Source organism: Passer domesticus, chromosome 21 (assembly GCF_036417665.1).
Source record: "Passer domesticus isolate bPasDom1 chromosome 21, bPasDom1.hap1, whole genome shotgun sequence".
Classification (NCBI taxonomy): domain Eukaryota; kingdom Metazoa; phylum Chordata; class Aves; order Passeriformes; family Passeridae; genus Passer; species Passer domesticus.
The window spans coordinates 3,830,876-3,856,886 of record NC_087494.1 but is presented as its reverse complement, the minus strand read 5'-3'; the positions used below and the strand labels follow the sequence as shown (position 1 = coordinate 3,856,886).

Genomic DNA, 26,011 nt, shown 5'->3' with positions numbered 1-26,011 from the left:
CTGCACCCCCCGTGGGAGCAGCCTGGGGCTGCCCCGGTCCCGCTCTGCCAGGCCCAGCCCAGCGGGGTGAAAAGTTTGCTGCAAACTGGTTTGAGGGGAGGCGTGCTGGGACCTGCTGGTGCCCACGCCAGCCCTGGCTGGGAGCGAGGGATGGGAGCGCTGCAAGAGCCGGCAGCCCCTGCCCTGCTCTGCTGCTGCCAGCGCTGGGAGGGGCCACAAGCAGCGGGACAGGGCTCAGAAAGGCCCAGTGGCCACCTGGGGGGGTGGGCATCCCTCCTCCTGCTGCCATCCCCTCCTTCTGCTGCCATCCCCTCCTTCTGCTGCCATCCCCTCCTCCTGCTGCCATCCCATCCCCTCCTTCTGCTGCCATCTCTTCCCTCCTGCTGCCATCCCTTTTTCCTCCTGCTGCCATCCCTTGTTCCTCCTGCTGCCATTCCCCAGAGGGTGAGCAGCACCCCGGGATGCCCCGGGGCTCTCTCCTGCAGGCCCCCTGAGCTGGCACCGTGCCCTCCCCAGCCCAGCCCGGTCCCCTCAAGCCCTGAGGGACACCCTGAAGTGTCCCTGAGCTGCTGAGACCTGGCAGGGTGACAGCTTATCACAGAGCCAGCACGGGGTCACGGAGCACCCCAAAGGGAGGGACCCCAAGTGCCAGAGGGGGGCACAGCTCAGCCCCCATGCCCAGCTGGCACAGCCCTGGCCCCCTGCCCACTGAACACTGCCCTGCCTCCTCCAGGTGCCACCCCAAAAGGCAGGAGGGAGCCCCTTCCCAAGCTGTCCCTGAGCCTGGGTCCTGCAGAGCCCATGGTGCTGGGACCCCAGCCCACAGCAGAGCCCCCACTGTCCCAAACCCACCCTCCTGGGGACAGGGGACAGTCCCTGCTCCCAGCAGAAACCCAAACGTGCCCCAGAGCCCCCACTCCGAGCATTCCTGGCTGGGCCCAAGGCAGAGGCAGCCAAGACAAGCTCCATAGCAATGGATTTTTAAAAACTGAAGTCTTTATTAAAAGTTTTATCCAAATTTTGTAACAAAAGATACAAAAGGGCTGGAGATCCTTATTTCTGGGACTAGTCCGACCAATCAAAACCTGACAGTTACTAGGCTAATATAAAATCCATACAATCTGCTAAAAATGCAGGGAAAAAAATTAGAAGTAACTGCTGCTCTTCTTTTTTTTTTCTTTCTTTTTTTAAAATTCCTTAAACATTTATAAGTTACTCAGTTTGCATTTTACAGGATTACTTCTCCGAATGGTCACAGCGACTGTACAATGCAAGAGACACCAGCAAAGCGAGACGGGAAGGGGGATGTGATGAACACACCCCCGGAGGGGAGGGCAGGGCTGGAGCTCGGCCCCCGGGGCACACGGAGCCCCAGCGGGAATGCCACAAAGTGCCAGTGCTTGTCTGCACCCCCGGGCTGCCCCCACCTCCCTGCCCGGGCCCTCCTCCCGAGGGATGCGCTGGCTGGACACCTCTGGGATGGCAGGGAAGGTGGGAATGGGGTTGGGAATGCTGCATGCACCTGGATGGCTTCTCCCAATCCTTCCCCTGCAGCCAGCTCGGGGTGCCACCCCCACAGCGGGGACGCCAGGGGGGAGCTGGAGCTCTGCTCCCAGGAGGAGGAAGAGGAGGATGGCCAGGCCAGGCTGGCACCAGGGGCCCGTGCAGAGGTGGCACTGGCTGGCAGAAGGACCCTGAGAATTTCCAGGCTAACACGGTCTGCAGGAGCATCACAGTGATGGTGGCTGCACAGGGCTGTGCAGTGTGAAATGAGGGCTGGGGGAGCAGTACCCCCTCACCTGCATTCCCTATCCCTTCCCAAAGCTGCTGCAGGGCTCCCCGCAGCACGGACACTGCCACAAAAACCCCCTCATGGGACAGCCCAAGGGATGGTTCTGAAGTGGCCACTGGGAAAAACGTTCCAGTTTATAAAATAAAATAGGAAAGCAAGTGCAGGGTTACTGCAAGGTGCATCGGCAGAGGTACCAGGTCATGCAAGCAGCCCCTCCCTCCCCCCCTCCCCCCAAAACCCCAGGCACCCCCCTTCCCCAGCACTAAAGCATCTTCAAGCACGTCCAGAGATCACATCACCATGATTTCAGATCTGAGACACCCTCAGGATCGCTGAGTCCACGCAGATGAACCAGATTTTGCACCCGAGGCGGCTCAAAAAGCGTCTCCAGAGCCCTGGGCTGAGGGCACGAGGGTGGCAAAGGCCTTCTGTGCTGGCAGGGTGACAGCTGGAGCTCTGGGTCCAGTGTGGCACAGCTGATTTCGGACACACAGATACCCTAAGGAGGAGATTTTTTTTCCCCCTCTTTTTTTTTGATTATTTTTTTGCGCTTTTTTTTTTGCTTTTTTTTTTTTTAAGCTGCTGCACAAACCACCGAACGGAGAAAAGCCTTTGGTCATGAGATACTTGTGAGAAAAAAGTGAGCCTTGTATGGAAGATTCCCCTGAATGCCTACAGTATTCTAAATCTTAAAAAAATATATTGTGACGCTGCAGCCATACAAAGGGGGAGGAGGAGGAGTGGGAGACAGGGATTTACAGTCTCACACAGACACAACGGGGAGGTTAAAACAAGCAGTCAGAGTCTGTAAAACTGATTGGCTCGCTGGGATCAGTCATCCTCATCATCCTCTTCGTCCTCTGCATCTTCCTCTCCTTCATCCTCTAGACTTCGTTTTCTCTTCTCCCCACACGGATGGTCTGCAAAGAGAGGGGGGATTCACTCTTCCAGCAGCTGGGCTCTGCAGTGGGAGCAGGCACGGGACAGACTGGCACCACTTGGGAGCAGATCCACCCTGCCCTGCTCCTCCTGCAAAAGCCTGGGCTGACACGAGACACCAACAACCTTCTCTGCCCTCCAAGCCTCTGTATAACAGCTGAAAAGGGTTTGTGTTTTTTTTTTTTTTGTTGAGCACCCTCAAAAGCACAGCATCTGCAGAAATCAGGCACTCCTGACCAAGCTCAGGGCCCCTGGGCTGGCTCTGCTGAGGCCTCAAATCCTGGGGCAGTTTTGGAGCCCTCCTGACACGAAGGACCTGAAGGGGCTGGGGGTGTCCAGGGGAGGGAACAGAGCTGGGGAAGGGGCTGGAGCACCAGGAGGGCCTGAGGGAGCTGGGAAGGGGCTCAGCCTGGAGAAAAGGAGGCTCAGGGGGGATCTTGGGGCTCTGCACAACTCCTGACAGGAGGGGACAGCTCAGGGGGGGCAGTCTTGTCCCAGGTAACAAGTGACAGGGTAAGAGGAAATGGCCTCACGTTGCACCAGGTGAGGTTTAAATGGGATATTGGGAAAAATTCCCTCAAGGAGAAAGGGAGAAGGTGGTCAGGCAGTGGCACAGGCTGCCCAGGGCAGTGGTGGAATCACCATCCCTGGAACTGTTTAAAAAAATGTGGATGTGGCTCTTGGGGACAGCGGCCAGTGGTGAACATGGTGGGGTTGGACTCAGAGGGGTTTCCCAACCTTAACAATTCCATGATTGATCCAAGACCACTTGAATTCACACCAGCCACAATATTCTATCAACTCTCATCGGGTGTTTATGTTTGTACAAGCAGAGGAGTCTTGCCCCAAGCTCAGGTCTGAGAGGGGAATGGGCCCCCAAGAGATTCCCTCACACCCTCCTGGGACAGAAGCCCTGCTCCTGCACGGCCCATCAGCTCCCAGAACTGCTTTTCTAAGCAGTTGACCTCTCACATTTCCCAGAATTACCCAGCATGGTTGGAATTTCACCCTTTCCCTCCCTGTGTGACCCTTGGTGATGACACTGCTCAGGCAGAAAAGCTGCAGCAACAACAGCCCTGCACTGAGGCTGAGGAAGCTCCAAAACCACCAAATATTTGACTGTTGAGGGGGTTCTGCAAGAAATTGGATTGTCAGGACTCAACTCACCCTCCTCAGCTTCATCTTCTTCATCCTCCTCACCATCCTCCTCCTCATCTTCCTCCTGGGGTGAAAACAAGAGGATTTGTAGCAAGAACAATTCCAGGAGCAGTAACCCCAGTCCTCCTTCCCCTCTGCCACCCCAGTGAAGCCTGAGGGTGGCAGGAGAAGCTGCTGGATCTCCAAGAGCTCCTGACATCCCAAGGATGGGGCTGCATGGATCCATCATCAGAGCCATGGAAGTGGAAACTCTCTGGAGTCTGTGACTCCCAGCAGTCCAGAGTGGATGGCAAACTCTCAGATCTGCCCCCAGAGAGGCTCCTGTGACACTTGGGTCACCAGACAAGGGACAAACGTGGTCTGGTGACAGCCTCACCTCATCATCTACTCCATCCTCCTCCTCTTCACCTTCCAGATCATCGTCTTCATCTTCCTCGTCATCAATGACTTCTTCATCCAAATCATCTTCCTCCTCATCATCTTCCTCTTCCTCACCTTCTACTAAAGGGGGGAGGGAGAGAGGGAGGGAAGTGCCCCAGTTCCCAAACCCAGGCACTCCTCACCCCTCAGTGCTGTGTGAGCAGCAGGCAGAGGATGAGGAGGGACAGCACCAAGCCCTGTCACCTCCCAGCAAGTCCCACTCCCTCCCAGGAGTGGGGTGGGGGAGGGAGAAGGGCTGAGGGACCCACAGAGCCCCTCCTCCAGTGCCAACCCCATGGGTGCAACCCACCCCTAAGTGCAAAAGGGGTCACTGCCAAGCAGGAAAACCAGCAGGACACAAAACCCTCACCTTCCCCATTCTCATAATCATCTTCCAGTGCATCCCCATCTGCTTCAGGGTCTGAGTCAGGGGCTTCCTGCTCGTCTGCATCAAAGCCATCCAGGTAGGTGAGCTGGGGCAGGAGGGCGAACACGCTCTCCCGGTAGTTGATGAGCATTGTCACCTCGCAGTTGAACAGGTCCAGACTGTGGAGGTTTGGCAACTTTTTCTGCAAAAATCAATTTGTTAAGATTATTTACAGTTCTGTCTGAAGATGAGGAAGGCGAGGCAGGGTGGCTGGGGCACTGCCCAGGTCCAGCACAGAGTGGTTCTGCCCCACATGCTCCTCGGATGGAGAGGAGTCACTGCTCCTCTCATTGTGGGCACAAGACATCTCTGTCCAGCTCCTGTGTCCTACTTCCCTTTCTGGAACAAACTCTCTGTGTATTTGCAAATCTTTCTTTCTTCTGAGCAGGCCCAGCAAGCTCAGGAGTAGCTGAGCTGGACTCATCCTGCTCAAAAGATCAGACAGAGCTCAGGGAGAGCTGCAGCCTGGGTGCCCTTGGCACAGCCCAGCTCAGGCACCACGCCAAGGAAAAGAGGAGCAAAACAACCCCAAATTCCTTCTGGAGGGAATGGATGGACAAACAGCCAGTGAGACAAATGCCCTGTGTCAGACCTTTCAGGAGTCCCTCACAGCATTCCTGGGGCAGCTCAGGTGGAGCCTCAGAGGCCTTTTCCAGCCTCCCTGAGCACTGTGGGAATGGGAGCCCTGCAGTGCTGGGACAGCAGAACCTCCAGGCTGATGGGACAGATGCCCTCAGTGCTGTCCAGTTACCTCATTCCATGACACCAAGGTGCCACCTACCTCCAGCTGCCTCCGACCCTTTCCCGGTCCCTTCTCAGCTGGGCACTGAGCATCCACAGTTTTACTCATCCAGCCCCACTGCACGCTTCTTTTAGCAACTGGCTGCTGCTTTTCCAGACTGAGGAGCCATTAACTACTGGCCCAGCCTCAAACTGGGATCAAATCTGTTCCCATCAGAACCACAAAGTGCTGTTGGAACAGTTACCAAGACATTGGATTCCAAGACATTGGATTCCAGCTGCTCAGACCCCATCCCCAAAGGAAAAGGGACAAAAAAAATCCCCTGGGATTCCAGCACAGCCTCCACTCACCAAGGGCTCCAGGGTATTGATGTCTTTGATCTTGTTGCCACTTAGGTTCAAGTGTGTCAGGTTGGGAGTTTTCTCTGCTAGAACTTCAAGGCCACCAGAAATCCTATTATCACTCAGCTCCAGCTGAAGGGAGGGAATATCACATGGTCACCAAGTGTTTCAGCTCATGATACAGGGAAGGAAATTGCACCGAGAACTGGGCTACAGTGAGCACCCAAATTTCAGCTCCCACAGCAGCAGGTCAAGTTTGCCCTTAAAAACCCTTTTCTGCAGGGCTGCCAGTCACCCCCATGATGGTAAGTGCTCCAAAATCCGAAATATTTATGGTGTCATGAAGCTTCTGACAGTAAAAAAGCAAGACAGGAAGGGCACTAAGCACCTGAAGAGCTCAGAAGGGTTTTGCTGCACATTAAAACCAAACCCTCTCACTTGCTCAGATAGCACACAAGGAGCAAAATTCAATGTATTTTCTGGCAAATACAGGAAAACCAACAGCCACCAGGGGCTGCTGGAGATGGGAGCAGAGCCCTGACTCACCTTCCGGAGCTTGTTGAGTTTGGGGAGGTTGGACACAGACAGCAGGTTGATGTTGATCATGCTGAGGAACTCCAGGTTCTCAAAGTCTGAGGAGAGCCCGACCACCTTGCCATCCTCTGAGCGACAGTTGTCCAGCACCAGCTCCTTCACCTGCACAGGGACACCCACAGCTGTCACCACACTGCCACCGTCTCCCAGGCCTCCAGGTGACATCCCCAGCACTCCCAGAGCACAGCTGTGCCTCCAGGTCCTCCTCACTCAAATTTAAAACCTTAAAGCCAAATAACTTTTGGTGACAGCCCCTCACTGTGGCTGGGGTTTCACCCTCTAAGCACAAGCCACCAACACAGTCCTGCTGTCCCCACCAAGTCCCCATCCTGCAGGGGTTTGGAACCACGAGGTCACATCCCAAAGCTCCCTGCACATCAATAAAGCTTTCAGAGTCAGCTTCAGGCTCTGCTAACGAGGGGCCAAACCAGGTCAGCTGGGTTTGTCCCCCACGCCACTGGGGCGCCAGAAAACCTGTCCCCACAGGACTGACCTCCCTGTGACAGGGTCAGTGAGGTGACACAGGTGCCTGGGCAGGGCTCAGCACATGAGCTCAACCTCAGGCTGGTGACACAAGGCCACTGATGGCACCAAACACTGTGCCCAGCATGGATTCCACATCCAGGAACCTCCAGGAATTCAGCACGTGAAGGAATCAACCCCCCCGTGCCACCAGGACCACCAGCACAGAACTGCTGTCCCCAAACAGCTGGGGGGAAACACCCCTGTCCCCCCAGACACAGCCCCAGCTCTCACAAACCACTCCCAAAACCTGCTTTTACCCCACACATTCTTGACAGCAAGATGCAAAAATGAGCCTTGGCCAGAAGGCTCGTGGCGCTCTCCAAATTCCTCCTTCGCAGCGCTCCCATTTTACCTCTCCTGCTCCCATCAGCCAACTCCCAGGGAGTCATTTTGAACCACTCTGCCTTCCCAGAGGGACAGGCTGGGGGCTGCTGGGCCACCTCTGCCACCTGCACAGCTCAGGCTCAGAACGAATTATCACCTCAAACTCCTCAAGTGGCATCGCTGCTTGGGGGTTCGAGTTGAGGCTCTCAGACCTTTTGCAGCAGGGTTTGTTTTGCTCCCAACACGACACACAACTGAGGTGCTCCAACCCAGCTGGGACTGTCACCACGGTGGATGTGAAGGTGGCAAAGGCCGCACCTGGGTGGCTGCTGCTGTGAGGTGTGGGCACAGAACTGAGCCCTAACTCCACCAGGTTATCATGGAATGCTGGAATGGTTTGGGTTGGAGGGACCTCAAAGCCCATCCAGTGCCACCCTGCCATGGCAGGGACACCTCCCACTGTCCCAGGGTGCTCCAAACCCCATCCAGCCTGGCCTTGGGCACTGCCAGGAGGCAGCCACAGCTGCTCTGGGTGACCCGTGCCAAGCCCAGCTTTACCCCAGCCGGGCCCTTTCCGATGGCCCAGGACACACAGCAGGTCCCGGGACAGCCAGCCTGAGCCCGCTGGCTCTGCAGCTCCTGGCCTCACTGCACGGGCACCGGGCGCCCGCAGCTCCTCTGCAAATCCCCCGGCCGTGCCCGGAGCCGCTTTAATCTCCACCCAAAGCCCCGCTCGCCGCCCGATCCCCCGTGCTCGGCTGCCACGACACCGAGTGTCCCCGGGGCCGGGGAGGGACCGGCCACGGCCCAGCGGGGCGGCCCGGGACGGGAGATCCAGGGAAAAGGGAGCGGGGAGCCCGGGGAACAGGGAGATCCAGGGAAAGGAGCGGGGAGACCCGGGGAAAAGGGAGATCCAGGGAAAAGGGAGCGGGGAGCCCGGGGAACAGGGAGATCCAGGGAAAGGAGCGGGGAGACCCAGGGAACAGGGAGATCCAGGGAAAAGGGAGAACCAGGGAAAAGGAGCGGGGACATCCAGGGAAAAGGGAGCGGAAGATCCGGGAAGGGGCGGCCGGAGGAGAAGCCCCGGGGATGAGGCGGCCCCGGGGAGGGCGAGGAGCGCCGGGCCCGGCCCCGCGGCCGCCAGCGGAGAGGAACGGGCGGCCCCGGCGGCACCTAAGGGTTGATCCCCGCAGCCCCCGAGCCCTTCCCGGGCGGAGCAGCCCGCGGGAGCCGCGCCGGGCCGGGCCGGGCGCCGCTAACATGGCCGAGCCGCCATGGCCGCGCGGGGCCGCCGGGCCCGGGCCCGCTGGCTGCGGCGCGGCGGGGCCCGGCCCGGCCCGGCCGTGCCCGCTGCCCGCCCCGCTGCCCCCCGCGCCGCTCCGCGGGCCGGGCCGGGCCCCGCCGCCGCTTCCAGCGCGGCCCCGGTGCGGGCGGGCCCCGCCGCGCACGTGCGCGCCGCCATGCCGGGGCCGCGGGCCGCGCGGGAGCGCTCCCGCCAACGCCGCGCTCCGCTCCCGCCATAGCCGCCCCGTCCCCGCCCCGCCGAACGCGCCCGGTGCCCGCCGTGCGGGAACCCCCGCGGGCCGCTCGCCGACCCCCGCCAAACCCCCCCCGCCGCTCCGCGCCCGCCCGCCCGCGGCACGTGCCGCCGCGCTGCCCGCCGCACCTCGCTCGGCTTCTTGTTGCGCAGCTCCAGCGTCAAGCGCTTCTCCATCTCCATGCTCCCGGTGCCGCTCCGCCGCGCCCAGCCCGAGCCGCGCTCCCGGTGCCGCTCCCGGTGCCGCCGCTCCCGCCCCCGCCCGCGCGCGCCGCCGCCGCCCGGCGCAGGAAGAGGCGCCAACGGCAACAAAGGCGCGCGCGCCGCGCCCCCCCGGCAGCGCCCCCTGCCGGCAGCGCCCTCGCACACACACCGCCCCCCACAGCCCCGAGGACGCGGGTTCGAGTCCCGGCCCCGCTCGGTGCGTCCCCCCGGGGCTCGGGGGCGGCCCACCGCGCTCCGCAGGCACGTGTGTGCCCCCCGGCACCGTGCTGCTGTCTGCAGTGGCGCATTCCGATCCTCAGGTGCTGTGCTCCAGTCTTCAGCAGCGTGTTCCAGTCTCCAGAGCTACACTCACATCCCCAGGGAATGTGTTCCGGTCTCCAGCACCATGTTCCCATCCTCCAGGACCAGGGTTCCTTCTCCAGGGCCACATTCCCAACCCCAAGTACCATGGTTCCTTCTCCAGGGCCACATTCCCATCCCCAAGTACCATGGTTCCTTCTCCAGGACCTAGTTCCCATCTTCAGACCATGTTCCCATCCTCAAGAGCCATGATTCCTTCTCCAGAGCAGCATTTCCAACCTCAGACAATATATTCCAGTGTCCACTGCTGTGTTCCCATCCTCAAGAACCAGGATTCCTCCTCCAGAGCCACATTCCCATTCCCAGATACCATGGTTCCATCTCCAGAGCCATGTTCCCATCTTCAGAGCCATGTTGTCATCCTCAAGCACCATGTTCCCATCCCCAGGCACCATGTTTCCATCTCCAGTGCCACATTCCTGTCCTCAAGCACTGTTTCCATCCCATGGCACTGTGTTCCAGTCTCCAGCACAGTGTTCCCATGCTCAAGAACCAGGATTCCTTCTCCAGAGCCCCTTTCCTATGCCCAGGTACCACAGTTCCATCTCCAGAGCCACATCCCCATCTCCAGAGCCATGGTTCCTTCTCCAAAGCCATGGTTCCCTCTCCAGATACCATGGTTACATCTCCAGAGCCATGGTTCCTTCTCCAAAGCCATGGTTCCCTCACCAGATACCATGGTTACATCTCCAGAGCCATGGTTCCATCTCCAAAGCCATGGTTCCCTCACCAGATACCATGGTTACATCTCCAGAGCCATGGTTCCTTCTCCAGAGCCATGTTCCCATCCCCAAGCACCGTGTTCCCATCTCCAGGTGTTGTGTTCCAGTCTCCAGAGCCACATTCCCAACTCCAGCCATCGTGTCCCAGCCCCCAAGGACTGTTCCCATCCCCAGGCACCCCAATCCCTTCTCCAGCTCCATGCTCCCACGCCCAGGTTCCTCTGGCAACCCCCTGAGGGTGCAGCCGGGGGGGGGTCGGGCTCCTCTCCTGATTCCAAGGCCCAGGACAAGAGGAAAGGCCTCAGGCTGCTCCAGGGGAGGTTTGGAGTGGAGATCAGGAGAAATTCCTCCACAGAAAGGGGGGTCGGGCCCTGGCACAGCTGCCCAGGGCAGTGCTGGGGTCACCATCCCTGGAGTGGTCAAACCACGCTGGATGTGGCACCTGGGGACATGGATTAGGGGTGGCCCTGGCAGTGCTGGGGTCATGGTTGGACTCCATGATCCCAGAGAGCTTTTCCAACCTCAGCAGTTCTCTGATTCCATTTTCCTGTCCCCAGTGCCACCTTCCCGTCCCCAGTGCCACCTTCCCATCCCCAGTGCCATGTTCTTGTCGCACTGCCACATTCCCATTCCTAGAGGCACATTCCTATCCCCAGTGCCACTTTGCCATCCCCAGTGGCACGTTCCCATCCCCAGTGCCACATTCCTGTCCCAAGTACTATATTCCCATTCCCAGGGCCACGTTCCCTTCCCCAGTGCCACCTTCCCATCCCCAGTGCCCTGTTCTTGTCCCACTGCCACATTCCCATTCCTAGAGGCACATTCCTGTCTCCAGTGCCACTTTGTTTTCCCCACTGCCATGTTCTTGTCCTGGTGCCACATTCCTGTCTCCAGTGCCACTTTGCCATCCCCAGTGCCATGTTCTCATCTCCAGTGCCATGTTCCTGTCCCCAGTGCCATGTTCCCACCCCCAGGGCCACGTTTCTGTCCCCAGTGCCACTCTCCTGTCCCCAGTGCCACTCTCCCATCCCCAGTGCCATGTTCCTGTCCATGTTCCCATCCCCAGTGCCACTCTCCTGTCCCCAGTGCCACTCTCCCATCCCCAGTGCCACTCTCCCATCCTCAGTGCCACTCTCCTGTCCCCAGTGCCACTCTCCCATCCCCAGTGCCACTCTCCTGTCCCCAATGCCACTCTCCTGTCCCCAGTGCCACTCTCCTGTCCCCCTGCCAGGCCCCTGTGGCTGTCCCAGCCCCTCCCGGCTGTGCCCGCGGGCAGGGCTGATAAAGGCAGGGTGTGTGTCGGGCTCTGGGCTGCAGGAAGGACGAGATAACAGCGGGAACTCCCCTCCCTGATGTTTGTCCCTTCCCTGTAACAGGAGCACCCAGAGCCCCGGGCTCCTCCTGGCCTCAGGGGGCCCAGGAGCTGCCCTTGGGCCCTGCTGTCCTTCCAGGGGTGACAGAGCTGCTGGGACCCCCTGCAGGGCTGGGGAAGGTCCCCCCTGATGGCACAGAGCCACCAGTGCCAGGGCCCCAGAGAGGAGGAGGATTCCTGCAGGATTTGGGCGCTGCTGCTGCCACTGAGCTCAAAATCGCTGGAAAAGGAGCCAGAGAAAGCTCTCTGATCCACGAGCAGGCTCCAAGTAAACAGGAACACGAGGGCTCACAGGCCAGGCCCCTCCGTCCCTCATTGTCCCCTCTGGCAGAAGGCCACCAGCCTGCCTTGTGTGGCAGGAAATGGCTTTGTGTCACCGTGGGTCACTGCTGCCACTTGGCTCAGACGCCAGCCTCACTGGGAGGAGCAGAACGCTCAGCAGAGGGGCTCAGCTCCAAAGGGACCAAACCCACGCTTTTTCAGAGCAGATAAGGGGTATCTCTGTGTAGAAAAATTGGCTTTGATGCGTTTTTGGCACCTCTGTGGCTCCTCTGGCTGAGCACAGCTCGGTTTCTCCAGGCAGAGCTCCCAGCCAGGGGGGCACCAGAGCAGCTCCCCCTCCTTGGGGGGCTCTAAGGAGACACCAAACCCACCCAGTTCTGGGGCTGTGTGGAGCTGGGCGGCGGGGATGGATGAGTTTTGGGGATGGAAGGAGGATGGATGAGTTTTGGGGATGGAAGGAGGATGGATGAGTTTTGGGGATGGAAGGAGGATGGATGAGTTTTGGGGATGGAAGGAGGATGGATGAGTTTTGGGGATGGATGGAGGATGGATGAGTCTGGGGGCACTGAAGGAGTGGGGGAGCAGCACAAGGCTGGAGTGAGGACAAGCCCTGAGTGTCCTGCCCGGCTGTCACACCCCGTGGGAATGAAGGGATTTGGAAGGGAAGGGCGTTGGAACCATGGAATTTTTTAGGTTGGAAAGGAGCTTTAAGACCATCGAGTCCAACCATGAGGCCAAGGCCAGGCTGGACAGGGCTGGGAGCAGCCTGGGACAGTGGAAGTGTCCCTGCCATGGCCGGGGTGGCACTTTAAAGTCCTTTCCATCCCAAACCACTCCTTGATTTGACAATTCTACAACCATCGAGCCCGGCCACAATGGGTGGATCGGGGTGATCCCAGGCTCTTCTGGCCCTTTTCTCCTCCACCCTGGGGCAAAGGCAGCTCCCAGCACCCGAGGGGTCCCCGGGCAGCGCGGGCGGGAGATGCTCGGAGCCATCCCCGCTCGCTGATCTGCATTTGTTTTAAGGCTCTTTCGCGTCCCCTTTGAGGCTCGTTTCCTGTCCTTTGTAGCAAACAATGGCCTGTCCCCCCCGCCCCGGGGGTGGCTTTATCTCCCCTCCCCTGGGCCGCGCTCCCTCGGGAGCGGAGCTTTCTGTTTGCCTTCCAATAAAACCCCTGCTCTGCTTCCCCCGAATGGATTTTAAAGCTGGGATGTCTGGGAGATGCATTTGCAGGGATCTCGGCTCTCTGCGCTCGGGCAGATTAACGCCAAGCCGGTAATTTACTGCGGGTGACAGCGCTGCGAGGCCGGACTGGAACTGCTGACAGGGGTTGAAATTCAGGTCTGGAGCTTTTCAGGCAAGCTGGAGCACAGATGCCGGGGAAAAAAAACGTATTATCTGTCTGTTATACAACACAACATCACCGGCCTGTGTTTTCTACAGAGTTTAACTGCTTCACTCCTGGCCCGGTGGCTCCTCGGAGTCCCTGGGGAGCCCGGGCTGTGCCACACGGAGCTGCCCACCACAGCTCCCCTGTCCTAAAAACAGCTTCAAGGATCCCCCAGGTGTCCTGTCCCCTCCAGGAGAGCTGGGGGTGCTCCCCTGGACAAGAGAAGGCTCCAGGCAGAGCTCAGAGCCCCTGGCAGGGCCTGAAGGGGCTCCAGGAGAGCTGCAGAGGGACTGGGGACAAGGCCTGCAGGGACAGGAGCCAGGGAATGGCTGCCAGTGGCAGAGGGCAGGGCTGGATGGGAGATTGGGCAGGAATTGTTCCCTGGCAGGGTGGGCAGGCCCTGGCTCAGGGTGCCCAGAGCAGCTGTGGCTGCCCCTGGATCCCTGGCAGTGCCCAAGGCCAGGCTGGGCAGGGCTGGGAGCAGCCTGGGACAGTGGCAGGTGTCCCTGCCATGGCAGGGGTGGAATGGGATTGTCCTGTACCTATACCCCAATCCCCTTTTCCCCATACCCCAATCCCTTTCCCTGTACCCCAATCCCCATTCCCCGTACCCCAATCCCCATTTCCCACACCCCAATCCCCAATTCCCTGTATCCCAATTCCCTTTCCTGTACCCCAATCCCTTTCCCGTACCCCAGTCCCCATTCCCGTACCCCAATCCCCTTTACTGTACCCCAATTCCCTTTCCCATATCCCAATCCCCATTTGCCGTACCCCAATACCCTTTCCCCGTACCCCAATCCCTAATCGCCGTACCCCAATCCCATTCCCGTACCCCAATCCCTTTTCCGTACCCCCATTCGCATTTCCCCATACACAATCTCTTTCCCATACCCCAATCCCTTTTCCGTACCCCAATCCCTTTCCTGTACCCCATTCCCATGTCCCGTACCCCAATCCCTTTTCCCCAATCCCCATTTCCCGTACCCCATTCCCCATTTCCCGTACCCCAATCCCCATTTCCCGTACCCCAATCCCATTTCCCGTACCCCATTCCCATGTCCCGTACCCCAATCCCATTTCCCCAATCCCCATTTCCCCATACCCCATTCCCATCCCCAATCCCTTTTCCCTTTCCCCTCTCGGCTGCACCGCCGCCCCGTTTCCCGCAGGGGGCAGCACCAGCACGGCCATGGGGGGGTCCCGGGCTGGGGGGGGGCCCGGCGGGTCCGGGGGTCCCGGGATGGGCCGGGGGGAGCGGGGGAACCCCGGTGCGGGGGGTCTGAGCACGGCTGGGCCCCGAGGGCACCCCGGGCACCGTGCCCTGGTCTGGATAACGGGTGCTCCCAAGGGACACTAAAAACCCCCCTAGGACCCTCCAAAATCCCCTCAGGACACCCCCAAAGTCCCTCAGGACCCCCTAAAATCCCTCCAATTCTGGCCCAGACCCCCCCAAAACACCCCAGCACTTTGTCCCCGGTGGGCAGCGCCAGAACTGTCAGCTGTGCCCTCCCAAAGGTGGCATCCAGCACTGGGCACCGCTGGGGCGTGGAGGGGACATAGAGACACACCTGGGACAGGTGGGACAGGGGACACAGGTGGGACAGGTGGGGACAGGTGGGACAGGTGGGACAGGTGGGGACTGCCAATGTGGGACCTCCACGTGGCTTTTTGTGGCTCAGGATGAGGCAGAGGCACCCCAAGGACTGGATGGCACCGGGGTCCCTGCAGGCAGAAGGGTCCCAAACAGGAGCTGTAGAGTCCAGCATTAACCCAGCAACACCACGGTCACCCCCGAGCCCTGTCCCCAGGTGCCACCATCCCCAGATCCCCTTTTCCCCAGGTTCCTCAATCCCCCCTTTCCCAGTACCCCAGTTCCCCTCTCCACGCTGCTTTTGAACATCTCTGGGCTTGGGGGCTCCAGCACTGCCCTGGCAGCTGTGCCAGTGCCTGACTACCCTTCCCAAGAAGGAATTGTCCCAATTTCCAACCTAAACCTCCCCTGGCCCAGCCTGAGGCTGTTCCCTCTCCTCCTGTCCCTGTTCCCTGGAGCAGAGCCCGACCCCCCGGCTGTCCCCTCCTGTCAGGAGTTGTGCAGAGCCACAAGGTCCCTCCTGAGCCTCCTTTGCTCCAGGCTGAGCCCTTCCCAGCTCCCCCAGCCTCTCCTGGTGCTCCAGACCCATCCCCAGCTCTGTTCCCTCCCCTGGACACCCCCAGCCCCTCAATGTCCTTCTTGTCATGAGAAGCCCAAACTGTCCCCAGGACCCGAGGGGCCTCAGCAGAGCCAGCCCAGGGGACAGTCCCTGCCCTGCTGGCCACTCTCCTGGTCCAGCCATCCCCTTCCCGCTCCCCTGTGCTCCTGTTCATCCCCTGCCTTGCTGCCCTGCAGTAATTAGCTGTGCCTGCAGTAATTAGCTGTGGATTCTGGCCGTGTAACCAGGAGCCAGCAGCCAGCCCCATCTCAGAGCAGATCTGATCTCCAGCTGAGCCACGCGGGGCAGGTGTTGGTCCAGCACCCTGCACAGAGCCAGGCCCGGCTGCTCCCAGACAATCCAGCATCACCTCCATGCCTTGGAAAGAGAGGGTGGGAATGGCTCTGGCTGCAGCCCAGCAGGGATGTGCCTGGGATTTGGGGAGTCAGGGCTGCCCTCAGGGCACTGTCCTCACCTCAACTGCGCATGGAGTTGTCACCTCCAGCTGCCCCCAGCAGCTCCCAGGCAGTTTGCAAGACTTGCAACAATTAATTAAAAATTAATTACTGATTTTACAATGTCCCCCAGCTCAGCCAGACCCAGCAGTGACACCAGGAGCAACCTCAATGGCAATTCCTGCTTGGCACTGGATCCCCTGTGAAGGAACCAACACAGAGAAACCTCCTGTCCCAAGGAGCTTACACAGGTGGGAAATGGACTCCGGGTGCCTCAGGCCCCATGGTGCACCCCTGAGTAGGGTTAAAGAATGCTGCATCTGCTGGGATGGCATTTCCAGGGACCCCAGGAGCACCAGAGAGCTCCTCAGTCCAGGATTACAGCACATTCAAGCAAACAGGCAGGAGGTCTCTGTGTGTAGGATCCTCAAATTCACCACTTTGGGGTTTACAGCTCTCAAAGGAGGGTCTGAAGCAGCACTCACATCCTTGTTGGAATGTCCTGCACCACTTTCCTGCCACCTGGGCTGTGCTCCAACTGCATCATGTCTCAGCCAGCTCATGACACTTCTGCATGGTCATGGACAGCTGAACCCTGAGGTATTCCCCTTCTCTGGCCTGGAATTGCACTTGTCTGGAGAATTTCTGTGAACAGGTAGGAAAAAAATCAGCATTTCTCTGTTTGCTCCCACAGCGCTGCTCAGTCAGAGCTGCACTTTCCCCTAATTAACCTAATTTGTGCTAATATCCTGGTTTTTTGCAGGAGGAACATTGCAGTGAGAGCATCCCTGGGCAAGCTGGAGCTCCTCCTCATCTCCTCCATGCTCCCAGAGCACGAGGGGGCTGCTGTGCTCTGCTCCTGCCTGCAGTGAGAGCTCAGGACATGAAAATAAGATTTGGGAAACATCTGTCTTTGGGAAAGAGCACCACAGGGAGAGGCACACTGTGGGTGGGATGGCTCCCTCTCCCAGTTCCCATTCCAGTTTCCCAGTCTCAACAACAGGGGAGATAGGCACGGGCTCAGCCTGGAGGCCAGAGCAGCCTCCTCCTCCTCCTCCTCTGTCACCAGCCTTGTGCAAGGCTCTCTCCCAAGGTGTGGGAGAATTCCTGGCAGGCAGGAGCTGCTCGGGGTCCAGCTGGGCTTGGGAAACAGCTCCAGGAGCACGGGAGAGCCCCCAGGCTCCCTCCTGCACCTTCTCCAGTCTCCCACATCCCTCCCTGGAACCCTCCAGAGCTGGCATGGGGTGGGCAGATCCTCTCAGGGCTGATTTGACAGCTCAGAGCTGTTGTGGTGCCAAACTCCATCCTGATGCAAGCAGGAAGTCAAGGCAGTTGCAGCAGCCAGGGGTTATTTTGGGCCCATCAGCTTCACCTCAGAGTTGCCTGAAGACTCAAACTCTTGGGATTAGTTGGTTTTATTAGTTGGAGATGGGTTTTAGCTCCTGCAGGGAGAACAAGGAATTAAAAGTGTAACAAGGTAGTGAAGAATCAGGAAGTTATTAAATGTAGGAAGGAAACATTTCTGCAGGCAAGGGCTACTGAGGGCCAGGGTGGATGTTCAACAAAAGGAGTGCTCCCAAACACCTCCTCCACAGAGTTTGGCTCATCAGTCACCTGGTGGCCCATCAAATTGTACCAGGGGGAGTTCAAATTGGGTATTAGGAAGAGTTCCTTCAGGGAAAGGGTGTCCAAGCACTGGAACAGGTTGTTCTGGGAAGTGCTGGAGTCACCATGGCTGAAAGTGTTCAAAAAACCTGTGGAGGTGGCACCTGGGGACAAGGTTTACCAGTGGCCTTGCCAGTGCTGGGTTGATGGTTGGACTTGGCCCTAGAGGGCTTTTCAACACCAGGGATTCTGTGATTCCATGTTTGGTGATTCCCAGTGCCCCTGGGCTGATGCCTTGTGTAGGCTGAGCTAGAACAGAGACTGGACAGAGCTAAAGAATAAAGCAGGGATTTATTAAAAGGCCTCAATGGATCCACCTTGGGCAGCACAAGAGCCCAGCCAGGGCTGCACCCAAGATGAACCAAAATGGTCACAAAATGCACAACCAGCCATGGGGTCTGTCACTGTGATCAGTTCTGCTCCATTTGCATCTTCATCTTGGAGTTCATTGTCCAATTCCAGCTCCAGCCCATGCAGTCCCATCCTTGTTTTTCCCTCTCCAGCCCACGTTGTTTGTGCTCTTGGGCCTGAGATTTGGATCATTTGTCCTTGGTCCCCAGCTAGAGCAGGAATTGTTTTGTCTCCCTGCTCTGTGCAGAGAGCTCACCATCCCCTCATGTGAACCCAGACCCACACACTAAAGCAGCACAGAATGTGAAAAACAGAAAAGCTCAAACCTGAGGCACCAGGGGCAGCCCTGAGAATTGGGCACAAGTTTGCCAACAGATCAGTGCTGGCATAACCCTGGAAAAGGCACCAGGACCTTCCTATGGAATGTGCACAGAGGGGAAATGTCCAGGGACCCTCCTGCACCTCCCTGCCCTCCTCAGGCTTTGCCAGTCTGGGTGACAAACTCTCCCAAGAGGTTTTTCCAGTGGCTCTTAAAGGTGTCACTGTGTCCCTGTCCCAGCAGCCCCTCTGTGCCCTGGAGGCACTCACACCAAACTTCTGTCTCCAAAAGGGAGAGAGTCCCAAATATCCACCTTGCTTTATTTGTGTAGGAGCTGGAAAGCACCTGGGATGGGATGTGCTTCTCTGAGCAGAGCTGGGAAACTCCACAGGGCTCAGGGATGTGCACTGGGAATGAGCAGGGTGGGATGGGGAGGCTCAGGGGATGCACTGGGGGGCCTGGAGGATGGGAACAGGGAACAGCTGCTTGGGATTTCCCATTCCAGAGGGGAAGGGCTCCCATTGCAGCCATCAGGCAGCAGGTTGGCAAGGGGACACTGGTTTTACACTGCCAGAGGAGAGGGTTAGATGGGATATTGACGAAAAATCCTTCCCTGTGAGGGTGGTGAGGCCTTGGCAGAAGTTGCCCTGGGTATCAGGGTTGTGGCTGCCCCTGGATCTCTGGCAGTGCCCACAGCCAGGTTGGACAGGGCCTGGAGCAGCCTGGGGCAGTGGAAGGTGTCCCTGCCATGAGGATGGAACCCTGTCAGGAGGATGGAACTGGATGCTTTTTAGGGTCCTTTCCAATCCAAACCATTCCAGGATTCTAAGAGGAGGTGCTTTTCCAACCAGCACCTAACCAACATTGTTGCTGTGAATACAAAAAAAAAAAAAAAAAATCTTTAAAAATAATCTTTAAAAGGCTCAGATAATCATGAGCAGGACAGGTTAAATATGATGGCCCAAGACCTCCAGCTAAGGAAGTATTAAATCACTGACCACCAGAAGATGGGGCAGAAGGCAAACCTGTGTCTGCCTTGTTAGGAACTTCCTCAGGCCCTAATTCCCCTTCCTGAGGCACAGGCAGCAGCTCCTGCTCTCTGCTCTCTGAGGGGCTGGGGGGCTCCTCCTTGAGAGCTCAGAGACAGCCCTGCATGAAGCAGTCTCAGGTTCCCAGGGCTGCTTGCAGACTCTGCTATCAAATCTCTCCCAGGACTTGCACAAATCACCGGGGTCTCCTGCCAAATCTTTGCACCACTCTGGGCAGGATTGCAGCGTGGGATAACACAGCTCCCTGCCCTGAGCTGCTGCCAGCTGGGATGGGGAGCTGCAGGCTCAGCCCGAGCAAAAAGGAACTTTCTCTGCATCCCCTTCCATTTTCACACCTCTTCAGAGTTAACATTCCAGCGAATGGCCCATCCTGGAAGGGCCCAAGGCCAGGAGAAACCTGGGGTAGTGGAAGGTGTCCCTGCCCACGGGGATGAGATGGGCTGTAAGGTCCCTCCAACTCAAACTCCTCTAGGATTTTATGAAATAAAGGTGACAAGTTGCTGGCTGCAGGGGTTAGGTTTGGTGAGAGGAGCCTCCCTGCTCTGTGGCTGCTAAATCCAAAACCTTGTGGGACTCCAGGCAGCCCTGTGGCTGAGAAAACCCAGGCTGTGCATGGCCAAGATAAGGTGATTCTTGATTAAATCTCCTGATTTAGATATTTTCATCTCCAAGAAGAGGAGAGTGGGGCAGGGCTCTGCTCAGCCCCTGCAGGTCCAGCAGTTCCCAGTGAGTTACACAAGCCCCAGCCTCTCCTCACACCTCGCAGTGCTGGAGGCACATGTGACAGATGACAGCACTGGGAGAATGTCCTTTAATTACTCCTGTTCTCACTGTCACCATCAGCAATTATGGCATTTGCTTTAAACCTGTCAGGATTTCAAAACAAGCCCGGGGTGGTCAGATTGACAAAGCCTCCTGGGCTGCCTGGTATGGCATCCTGCCTGGAGTGCCGATCACGGGCTGCCTGGGACATTGCTCAGTGCTGAGGGATTGCTGGGGAATCTCTCCTGGACCCTGAGACCGGCCCTGTGGGGCCTGACAAGGCTTGTGCTGTGCCCCGTGGAGGCTGACTTGCACAAGGTGTTGCACAGAGCAGGTGTTTCAGGCACTGGAGGCTCCAAAGCCACACCTGGCGTGGGGTGCTCCTGGTTTTGCTGCTCCTTCTGCTGCTGGATTTTGGTTCCCTGGAGCCCCTGCCCTGCCTGGTGAGGAAAAACAGAGATATTTCCAGCTCTGCAGAAGGGAGAGGAGTGGGGGCCCTGAGGGGCTCTGAGGCAGCACTGGAGGCAAATGCTCCCATTTGGCTGAGCAAGGCGCATCCAGCATCAGCACATCTCCTGCTGCTCTTGTTATTTCTTCCTGACCACAATTTGTGAAACAGCTTCCCAGCCAGGCAGAGGACAGATTCCTGCCCTTTGGAGCCAGGAAGCAGAGGGATTATCTGGCTGTTCAGCATTAGCAAAGCTCCCAGGTCACCTGCCTGTGTTTTTATACCTGGAAGCAGGAAATTGCAGCTCTGGATTGGAAGTACCAAAAGCTAAGGATGGCAGTGGGATGGAGCCTGCCCAGGCAGCTCCAGGGCCTTCCTGGGCATGGGCAGAGGGCTGCAGAAGGGCAGCAAGGAGCCAAAATGCCTGAATTCCCTTCCTGACTCTGCCTCTGCCTCGCTCTGGAGGATGGAGCACAGTCATTTGTCTCCATCCACCCCAGGGCTCTGACTCACTCGTGCTGAGCCAACAGCAGTGGGAATGTGGGATGCCAGCACTCCCACCTCATCCTCCCTGCCCTGCTGTTGCTGCCCCTCTGCCCACAGCAGCCAAAGCAATAAATAAACACACGTGGCCCTGAACCACAGTGGCTGTAATTGGCATCCCTTAAAAAAATCCCTCGTCAGCAGCAGTTCAGGGGAAATCTCAATCCAAAGTGCCACAGGACAGAGCAGGTAGGACCAGCCTCGAGTTAAGCAACTGGATTTTCCCAAACTCACCTGCCAGAGTCCCCTCTTCCCAGTTTTTGGCAGTAGCAGAACTCCTGCCCAGCATGGCTTGTGGGCACACAGCTACAAAAGCCTGGCAGCTGGGCCCTGAGCTGGTCCAGCTCCTGTGAAGCTCCTGCTCCATCCCTCAACTTGGGCGAGGCTTGGAACACCCTGGGATAGTGGAAGGTGCACAGGGGGTGGCACTGGATGGGCTTTAAGGTCCCTCCCAACCCAAACCATCTGGGATTGTGGTTCCACTGTCTGCTCTCAGCTGTCCCAGTGAGAACCTCTGTACTCAGTGCCTGCCCCGGGGGTGCCAGAGAGGCAAAGGAGCTGGATGAGGCTGTCCAGGTTAAACCCTGTCCTGGGTCACAAAGCCTGGCACATGGCCAGGCATGTGGGGCCTTGAAAGAGGGCATCAGTGCCAGGGAGCAGGAAGGGAGCAGCTGAGGGGACAGGACAGTCCCTGTGTCACTGACCTTCACAGAGCTGAGGTGTGAGGAGCCAGGTGGGGAGGAGGCAGCAGGGCTCAGCAAGGAGGTGAGGACTCCAGGGAAGCTTTCAAAGAAAGAAGTTTCAAATACAAGGAGGTTTAGAATCACAGTCCTTAAGGCTGGAAAAACGTTTAAGAGGATCAAGCCCAACCATCAGTGCAGCACTGCCATTGAGTCCATCACTGCCCCACGTCCCCAAGTGCCACATCCATGCTGATTTTGAGCACCTCCAGGGATGGTGACTCCACCAGTGCCCTGGGCAGCCCATTACAATGCTTTACAATCTTTCTGGGAAGAAAAAGCCTCTAATTTCCAATCTAAACCTCTTGTCTTGTTGATTGCTGCCAGACAGCAGAGCCCGACCCCCCCGCTGTCCCCTCCTGGCAGGAGTTGTGCAGAGCCACAAGGCCCCTCTGAGTCTCCTTTTCTCCAGGCTGAGCCCCTTCCCAGCTCCCTCAGCCTCTCCTGGTGCTCCAGCCCCTTCCCCAGCTCCATTCCCTTCTCTGGACACACTCCAGCCCCTTAATGTCCTTCTTGTCATGAGGAGCCCAAATCTGCCCCCAGGATTTGAGGTGGGGCCTCAGCAGAGCCAGCACTGGGGGGTCTCTGTGTTACTCTCACGAGGCCCAGAAGTTTCACCCTGTGCTCCCTGGGCACCCTCCTGTCCCCAGCCCACCCCTGTGTCAGCATCCTCAGCATCCTCAGCATCCCAGGCCCTGCTGACCACAGGCAGGAGGATGTAAACATTAGCAGGAGTGTGGAGTGAGGACTCAGCAGGAAACCAAGCTCTCTTTATGACCTAGTTATTGATGAATCAGGGGAGGTGCAGACCCGTGACACCCTCCCCAGTTATTTACCTGCTGCCTGGCACAGGATGTAGCAGGGATGCTTGGACACTTCGCTCACCCCAAGGGTGCCAGAGGTTTTGGGGTGGGAAAACACATTCTTTTCAAAGATGTTCACACAGACCAGGCATCACGTGTGTGGGATCTTCTTCCCAAATCCATCTCTGCCACCTTCCCTGCCTGTCTTCCCAGTGGGATGGGCAAGTCACCACTTGTTTCTCACAGAGATTCCCTGCAGAACTGGGGAACTCCTTTCAGCCTGGGAGCTTGGTGTCCTGCTTGCAGAGTCCCTTGAGAATTCCAAGTGAATAAAAAGCAAATCCATCCCAGATCCCTCACCAGCCAGAGGTGGGAGCAGCTCTGTGGGATCCCCTCGGATCCTCTGCTCCAAGCTTGTCCTAGAAGGACACTAAGCCTGGACTTGGTGACACGTAACGGAGGCTCCACCGTGGTGCAACACCAGCTGCTGCTGTGGTAATTACCCTCATTTCCAAAGCCAGGTGGATTTGTAAGGCTTTTGTAAGCCCTGGCACAGCCCAGGTCTCCCAGGGATGCTCTTTTTCATAGGATTAGCAAAATAAATGGCTGAGCTTCCTAAAGAACTTCTCCCTATGGCAAAGGCTTGATCCCTACTCTTCAGAAAGCACAGGGACAAGGACAGGGACAACACCTTAGAGCTTGGTCTCGCCCTGCCTGCGGTGTCTCTACCAGGAAACAGTGGCCAAATAATAAGTTTCATGTTTAAGAAAACAACATATTTCACTCAACTCTACACGGAGGGAAAAAATGTTGTTTTGGGGGGAAAAGTTTAATTGCTGCCAAATTTCTTGAACGCCTGAATGAAGTCCAGGAGGAAAATATTTGCAAAGCAGTCACCCAAAGGTGTCCTGTTCAGATAGTTCTTTAACTAAATAACAAAATAAACCTGCTAGAAGAAGTGAGATCTGATAACAACATTCTTTTTGATAATAATAAAACAGCATTTGGGAAAAAAGCTGAGAAGAGGCTTGAATTTAAATCCTGAAAGAGGCGACATCACCTCGCTCCACACTTTCTGGTGCAACCCCTTGCACTGGGTTGTCTCCATGTGCAGGGGAGTTTGAGTGGATGTTTCCTCCCCTGGGAGAAGCAGGGCCAGGAGCAGGTGCGTGCGCCTGCGCAGGGAACCTGCCCGGGGGCACTCGGATGATTTCAGGCTGCATTTCCACCCTGCTCTTCCAACCCTTCCAGCTCACGCTTCCCTGCCCTGCCTCCTTGCCCCTGCCCATCTGGGGGCACGGATATAAACCCCTCCAGCCAATATGTTTCCTGTGGGGACCCAGCTTTGCCTGGAGGGTGCACATGACTCCTGTCCCATCCCAACTCTTTCCCTAGGGACAGAGAGAGGGGATTTTCTGGCGGCTGCTGGCGGTGAGTTCACACCGTGGGCATTCCTTTGGAGCTAGAGCGGCAGGGCAGGTTGTTGCTCCAGCTTTGCTGGAAACCTTGGAGCTCCCAGAGCGTGTGGAAGCAGTGCTGGTCCATCCAGGGATCACAGGTAAGCCAGGCTGGGAGGAGACTCCAGCAGCCAGTGCTGGGCATTCCATCACTGCTTCCATTTTTTTGCTTCTTGTTCTTGTTCTTGTTCTTGTTCTTGTTCTTGTTCTTGTTCTTGTTCTTGTTCTTGTTCTTGTTCTCGTTCTTCTTCTCCTTCTTCTTCTCCTTCTTCTTCTTCTTCTTCTTCTTCTTCTTCTTCTTCTTCTTCTTCTTCTTCTTCTTCTTCTTCTTCTTCTTCTTCTTCTCCTTCTTCTTCTTCTTCTTCTTCTTCTTCTCCTTCTCCTTCTCCTTCTCCCTCTCCATCCCTTCACCACCTCTCCACTGACATCTCTTTAGCCATGAGCTGGGATTTGCCATCCTGGCTCTGATTGTTTTTTCACCTTGCGTCGCTGTAGAAGCGATGAGGGATGAGGAGAGAGTCCTTGGGGTGTGAAGGAGCACATGGAAACCCAGGGGCATGGAGAGTCAGCCCTCAGACCCTTCTGCCTGGCACCTATTTGCCTCCTGTGGCTGTGATCTCAGCTGCTCTGGGAAGCAGCCAGCCTGGATTAAGGAGAGGCCATCGTTAGCAGAGGAGCTCACCCTCGAGTCAGTCTGTCTGGTTGGAGCAGGAGCTGCAGAAGAGCTCGTTTGTGTTACACTCTGTGTTTTCTCCCTTTGAACTGCTTGGGAGGGGAGGCAGAGGAAGCTGTGGGAGCCTCACCCTGCTGCACACCCTGCTGGACATGGCAGTGGCTCAGCTCACCCCGCTGCAAACGGGGAGCTTCTCCTCAAGGACATCATCAACTGATGAGTGGGTTTGAGACAAACTTCCCTTCCCTGCATTAGAGCTGAAAATGTTTGCAAAGAAAAGCTGTTTGCCACCAGTGTGTCGGGAGCTCAGAGATGCCACCAAGGCAGTGTCACCTGCCTGGTGTCACCCCAAACCTGCTCACTCTGCAGGGCTGGAGCAGCACAGCTGGCTGGGTTAGTCCCACACCACATCCAGGGACTGAACTGCTCAGCTCCAGGGAATCCCTGTCTCTGTTTTGTACCAAAAATGCAGCTACCATGGGTTTGGTGGTGCTTCCAGATGCCTCTAAGGTTGGCACCTGTCTTCAATAACAGCTCTAAAGTCTCAAGGATCTGAAAAATATATAGCAAATAGGAAACTTCTGATCAAAATCAGATCAGAACTGCTTTTTCAAATTAATGAAAGAGTGCTGAGAAACAATGAGGACAGGAAAGTCTTTAACATGGGCGAAAAAAAAGGCAGGAGGTTAGGCTTTGTTTTTGTTTGGAGTCCCATTTGTGGCTGCAGTGCTACCAGAGGCTGGGTCTGGCAGTGGAGAACCTGCTGGAGGTGTCAAACTCGGATCCCTTTCACTGGTGAACCAGGGTGGAGATTGCCTGGGAGTGCACCCCGAGTGAAACCCAATTCAGAGGAAAGAGGCACCTCCCAGTGCTCCCAGTGCCCCAGGACTCCAGTAATGCCCAGGGTCTGTGCTGGTGCTCCAGGCCGAGTTCCAGCCCTTGGGAAGATGCTGAGCAACGACGGTGGAGAACAGAGCCAATGAGCACCAACCTCTGCAGGGCTGTCCACTCCCCAGAGGTAACTCACAGAGCACAGGGAAGTCTTCCTGGCAGGAAGGTCTGAGTCATAAAGAAAGTGAGGAGAAGGGAGAAGATGAGGTGACCAGGACTGGGCTGAAATGGGGAAGCGTCGTGTGGCAGCAACGGCACCTGACGAGAGATGTTAATGCCATGGATTGGTGACATCCTCAGAGTCCAAGAGCATTTTCTGGGGCAATCTGCAACTCCTGCATCGAGGGGAGAGAGGAACTATTGAGCAGTAGGATGTGTGTTGGGAAGAGGATGAGCCCTTGATAGCTGGGTAAGGCGCTGGGCTGGGCTGGCTGGTGCCACACGTGTGAGGAGCGGGGTCCCCTTTGGGTGTGCAGCCCTCTCCTCCCCTGTGCCCACCACTGACCTGCTCC

The 26,011-nt window shown here is 57.3% G+C and overlaps 1 protein-coding gene across 2 annotated transcripts; it reads right to left on the bottom strand.

The window, feature by feature from the left end:
* Nucleotides 1–976: 976 nt before the first annotated feature.
* On the bottom strand, nt 977–9,082 carry LOC135284689 (acidic leucine-rich nuclear phosphoprotein 32 family member B). 2 transcript variants are annotated; one of them, XM_064396337.1, is made up of 7 exons: nt 8,929–9,082; nt 6,366–6,515; nt 5,829–5,951; nt 4,680–4,878; nt 4,266–4,390; nt 3,899–3,953; nt 977–2,712 (listed from the first exon to the last, which is right to left on the bottom strand). In XM_064396337.1, the coding sequence occupies exons 1-7, from the start codon at nt 8,980–8,982 to the stop codon at nt 2,624–2,626; spliced, it is 795 nt and encodes a 264-aa protein (XP_064252407.1). In that variant the 5' UTR covers nt 8,983–9,082; the 3' UTR covers nt 977–2,623. The 2 variants fall into 2 exon arrangements, with proteins under 2 accessions (XP_064252407.1, XP_064252408.1); XM_064396338.1 differs by having other exon boundaries at nt 4,266–4,387.
* Nucleotides 9,083–26,011: the final 16,929 nt, after the last annotated feature.